Here is a 6,000-nt window from a genome sequence, read left to right on the forward strand (position 1 = left end):
TGAACTCGTCGTATCATCCTGCACGAATTAGAAGATGCAACCGGGCACTCATATGGATCCATTCACAGCATACTCCATGGCCATTTCCACATGTCCAAGGCGTGTGCAAGATGGGTCGAAAGAATGCTTTCTGATGACATGAAGCTTTCTCGGGTCAACATCAGTGGCGCGATGCTGACTCGTTACCATGTCAACCCAAAAAGATTTTGACTTTAGAATTGTAAGCTGTGATGAAACCTGGCTTCATCATTATGACCCTGAGAGCAAGCAAGAGTGAATGAAATGGAAACATGTCACCTCTCCAAGGACAAAGAAGTTCAAATCGACCAGGTCCCCAAAGAAGGTTATGGCAAGTATTCTTTGGGACAGTAAAGGTGTTATCCACATCGACTACATGCTTCATGGTACGACAATGAACGGAGAGTATTATGCTAACCTTCTAAAGCAAGTACGACAGTTCATTAAAGAGAAGCGGCCAGGAAAGATCCGGCGAGGGATTCTTCTTCACCAGGACAATGCACCAGTCCACACCAGTCGAGCTGCAATGGAAACTGCGGGCACGAAATTTTTCACCTATTCACCAGACCTAGCCCCTAGCGACTTCCACATCTTCCCTCGACTGAAAAAAACACATCCGGGGCCAGAAATTTCATGATGATGATGAGCTTATCGCTGCTCTGGAGGGTTTTTTTAGGGGACCAAGATGTGGAGTTCTTCAGATCAGGAATAAGCAATTGGCAAACCAGATGGGAGAAGTTGGAAGGGGACTATGTTGAAACATAAATCAGTATGAATTCCAAAATCTTGCTTTTCAGGCTCAAAACGTTATGATATCCCCTCGTACGTTTACAAGCTGCAAAACCTTGAAAAAACATTTATTTTGAGTTAAAGGAAATATTCTCGCCATGGGCCAGATGTCTTCTAAATCGTTCTAAATTAGCAGAATTAAGTCAAAATGAGCTGAATTTCGTTTCGCTGACACTCATAAATATACTTTCATTCATTTACAAACTGCAAAACATGGGAAAAACATGTATTTTATGTAGAAGTAAATATTCTCGTCCATGAGCCAAAATGCTTTTCACCCTTGGCGAGATTTTTAAAAATCGCTCAGAAAGACGGAAACAGCAGGCCAGACCATTGGGACTCACAACAGACCAATCAGTGCCGAGACAATGCGTCGACCTTTCCGCGGGAGAAACTGCTGTCACAGACCACATCGTAGCCCTGTCCTCACCGCTCATCACCGCCAAAACAGAATTCCAAGGGCAACTCTAAATGGACGTTATCGACAATGGAGAAGTTTGCTTTCATCTCACGAAAGGCAATATTGTGTTTCGACAGTCGATGGCAGAGTGAAAGTATGGTGAAGGCATGAAAGCTGTTTCCAAAGAGTGTATTTTTGAAAGAGATTTGTGGTGTGGTCCAAGCTTCCAGGATGAAGTAATGACGAGACAGCTGCTATCTGTATCATACAAGCCATCAGACCCCACGTTGAACCACATTTTGGATTTTACAGAAATCACCTCTTCCAGCAAGACAACACTCGAGCCCACACTGCCGGAACAACATTTGGGACGAGATTCAAAGATGACTGAATGACCTCCAACCAAGGCCGACAACAGCGGGTGGACTCGATAATGCACTTCGCAGAGTATGGACCCAAGAGCCAATGGCCGTAATCAATCGGCTAATCCATTCCATGTATTGAAGATGTAACGCTTTCATACATGCCGATGGAGGGCACCCATAATGTGGACTTTGTTGTATCGTAATGATACCATATTTTGTGATTTTTGTTTGTGTGAACTCTAAATGTGATTCCCATGTGTTAACCATAATTTTCAAGTTTGAACTCAAACCTTCGTTACTGTGACTGAATTTAAGTCTGTGCTTCAGGAAAACGCTATCAGTGCGATATTTCTTTTGGTGGTTCAGAATATTATTGAGAGAAATACATTATGCATTATCAGAGAAATGTGGTGTGATATTATGCCTTTAAGCATCGTAACCTTCGAAGAGTTAGATAGGGCCTTAAGCAATGTCACCAGTGGGAATTCAGAGGAGGTCTTCAGATATGTCACCAGTGAAGAGAGAACGAATCTTCAGATTCAGAACGAATGTTCTTTAAGCAGATATTAAACGCTGGCCCGTTCCTCGTGATCGCAGATTGGCCGCATTAGCATTTTCCACCCAATCAAACGTCTGAGAATAGGTCTTCAGCAACCCATGCTTGCCATTAAAGGCGACTATGCTTGTCGTAAGAGGCGACTAACGGGATCGGGTGGACAGGCAAACTGACTTGGTTGACACATGTCATCGGTTCCCAGTTACGCAGATCGATGCTCATGTTGTTGGTCACTGGATTGTCTGGTCCAGACTCGATTATTTACAAACCGCCGCCATATAGCTGGAATATTGCTGAGTGCGGCGTAAAACTAAAACTCACTCACTCACTCACTCTGAGTAAGGTAAAAGGAAATGAGGCATGTCATCGCTAGTTTTACCTGACATAAAGATATCATTTCAGGCAACATTTGTACTCTTTTGCGTGTCACCAACATTGTAACATTTTTAAAGATTTTTATGAGTAGAGTGGGGTGACCATGGTAAATATACGAAGAGTGGAAGGTGACCGTGGTAAACGTACGAGGAGTGTAAGGTGACCATGGTAAACATACGAGGAGCGGAAGGTGACCATGTTAAATATATGAGTAGAAGAGGGTGACCATGGTAAATACACGAGGGCAGGCGGGTGACCATGGCAGACATACGGGGAGAGGCAGGTAACCATGCTAAATATATGAGTAGAGTAAGTTGACCATGGTAAATATGTAAGGAGCGAAAGGTGAGCATGGTAAATATGTAAGGATAGGATTCAAACAAATTTGAAACAAAAACACGAGAACTAACTACATATTAGATAGATTCAAGAAATGTGTTTAAACTACCAATATTAGTCACCATTTATATGAACAATGGACCATGTTCAAAAGACACATTATGATACTGTTTTTAATATCGTGCACATCTATGCATCTTAATACGCATTTGCTGCACTTTGAATGTTATCAACGGCCTTATTGATTGTTGAAAGCTTATTTCAGATAGGCATGCATTTGTGATAGCACGGATTAAAACATGTTTGTTTTGTTATCTAATAATTGTTTGCAAACGGTGATGAGTCAGTATGAAAATTCTTATAAAGCTAAGGCTACCCAATTACGTTAATGTTTATTCGCTCTGTACATATATACCATATTTCGTAGTCAAAAACGTAAACAGCTTACGTCCTCTTTTAAGTAAATATGAACTTGAAATGAAATGTTACTGCATGGAAAGACAAATGTTTCAAGGTAACGATGGTAACGATCAACAGTCCACAAGAGCAGCTCATGCATATGCAAATAAACAAACCACATGAGGAGATTTACAAACACGTTCACAGCAGCGGGTGTGTTCACCTTGCACATAGGTCTAGCCCCACTGCGCCTTTGAGGCAACTTATATTTTAATTTCGTTGATTCTTCTATATCGGAGGAAGGATTTTGGGGAGTTTAAGGATTGTTGGTGCGGGATTCGAATGACTTAAACGTAGCTCCATCCCAGTAGGTGACAATTCAGATAACCAAAGTAGCTCACTAACATTCTTGTGATTAATATATTGGGGTACAATTCGAGCAACGTTTAGTGTGGTTTTACTGTATCGAAACGTCACTACCAGGCAGCTCTGTTGCTACATTAGAGCGGCCATCTTGCTACATCACAGCATTCAAGTGCCTCTCAATCACAATCAGTGACTGGTAGTTCCAGTCGTCAAGTCTAGTCGTGGGATCGTTACTTCTAAACACCCACTACGGGGACGGTCTATGACGTAGGTTTTGTGTTGAAAACGTCATCATAAGGTCCACATCGTGTTTCCTTCACAACGTCACGCTGTTCAATGACCAACGTCAAACTGCGCGATACCAGACTGAAGCATGCCAAGTCTTACAGCTCTCCTCTGGTCATGCTAAGACATGTGAGTGCTGAGAACTAAGAGTCTGGCTTGAACCCCGTCAAGAGAACGATCTCCACAGCACTGTTGCATTTTTTAATATTTCACGAAGAGGACATAACTTTATATTCCCAAGCTTTCTAGCTAACAAAAGAATACATAACGCATTTGAACATCTGCATCAGCGACGAATGTGAGAACGCGAGTATGTTTTTACGCTGATTATATCAGTATTCCAGCATTATCAATGCTCTGGGGGACACCAGAGATGGGCTTTACATATTCTAACCATATGGGGAATCAAACTCGCGTCTTCGGCATGACGAGCGAAAGCTTTAACCACTGGGCTATCCACCCGTGGCGAATATAAATCTAAAGCATTGATTCTGAAGACAGAAGAAATTACAAATGTGCGTGACACAAAAAATAGTATTCTAACTAAATCATCAGACTAATAAGTTAAATTATAAACTTACACTGATATACCCAGACACATGAGGGTCCGGTGTGCGTGCATGCGTGCGTGTGAGTCTGATACGACCACCAGTAGTTAGGTAAGGGATTGTGTGAAAAGGGTTTATTCATACATTGCAAATGTGGCTGATTTAAAGCTTTGCACAACCTATTACAACATAATGGGAGCATTTAGGAGTTCTTAAATGTTTCATTACATGTGTGACGTGTGCCCGATAACCTTTTGAAATGTCACTGGTAAACTGTTTTCCGTTGCACGCCATCATCGACTGAACCAAATATCTTCCACGTGCTTGGTAGATAACTGCTACGGATGACAAACAATTGGCCCTTACGTTTTAACGTTTGTCAGTTTAATACACAATAGTAACCATCATCCAACGTTTTCGTACACTATGGATACTTGAGTTTAACAGTTTGGCCGGAAATGGACACAAACGTCTTATTATAAAGCTGAACTGTATGGCACATAACAGTGTAAGAATGATATAACAGGCATACCTATCATTTATCATATTCTGAAAAGAGTACTGGTGAATAGGGTTTTGAATCGCTTACAACAACGTTCTTACAATAACACGAAGCTGACACCAACAATATACTTATAATATTAGACCAAACTGGGAATGGAACCAAGGTTAAGGTGCGACAAGTGAATATTTAAGACAGAAGACTGAACCACCTTCTCTCATCCGAAATAAGGTCATAATGCCTGACATTCATTTTTCTGGTGTCATCCGTTGTGTATTGAGCCATATTGCTGGAATGTTGCTAAACACGGCGTGACAAAACATACTCACTCACCCCAAAATAGAATCTATCAATCCAACTAAAGACACCTGATGCATTGTCGTTCATCGTTATCCCTTATGTGTTAAAATACCACCCGTTTCCTTATTACATGTTAGTTATTAAATGATATGTTATTATCGTTCTTCTTGTTATTGTTATTGTTATTGTTATCACCACACCCACCTTTGAATTATTCCACATCAGGTTCAGTCGATATCCCGGAAGGACATCCGCCCGCTCGTTAATCTGTTCCAGACCAATCTCAACAGCGTTCAACAATGCTGTCCCACCTGGCCAAGATCCCTCGAAGGGAAATAGTCCAAGAATATATAGGTCAATTTGGCAGAAACACTTCGTCACCAGAATGAAAACGGCAGATACAAAGAGCAAAGACATACTGACAATACCACTTCCCGTCCACCACAGAGACTATATGTCCGTCGCTTGACTCAGTCACATTGAATAATTACCGCAGAATTGCTGGGACTTCCGTTTGATAATTTGCTTCCGTGTTTTCAAGGGTTCACAACTTACTGACTGTACAGTATTTAGGTCTAAGTCCTTTGACTGCTGAACCTTAGTAACCCGTAAGTGACAATTTCTTGAGTAATGAACACCTTCCGGGTTTGTTGATACCTTTCAAGCAAAGTCTTATTAAATTACCGTGAAAGGTCTTTATCAATCACGAGAATGTATTTTACAAAACAAACTTGCAGGAACGAGTTAGATTCGGCAGT

General features: G+C 41.4%; 1 protein-coding gene across 1 annotated transcript in view; it reads right to left on the bottom strand.

The window, feature by feature from the left end:
* Positions 1–5,659, bottom strand: part of LOC137287305 (gamma-aminobutyric acid type B receptor subunit 1-like) — a 43,934-nt gene extending 38,275 nt beyond the window's left edge. The window contains exon 1 of the mRNA XM_067819543.1: positions 5,447–5,659. Within this exon, the coding sequence (XP_067675644.1) occupies positions 5,447–5,659 (213 nt within the window). The remainder of the gene's footprint in view (positions 1–5,446) is intronic.
* Positions 5,660–6,000: the final 341 nt, after the last annotated feature.

The sequence above is a fragment of the Haliotis asinina genome, chromosome 6 (assembly GCF_037392515.1).
Source record: "Haliotis asinina isolate JCU_RB_2024 chromosome 6, JCU_Hal_asi_v2, whole genome shotgun sequence".
Lineage (NCBI taxonomy): Eukaryota > Metazoa > Mollusca > Gastropoda > Lepetellida > Haliotidae > Haliotis > Haliotis asinina.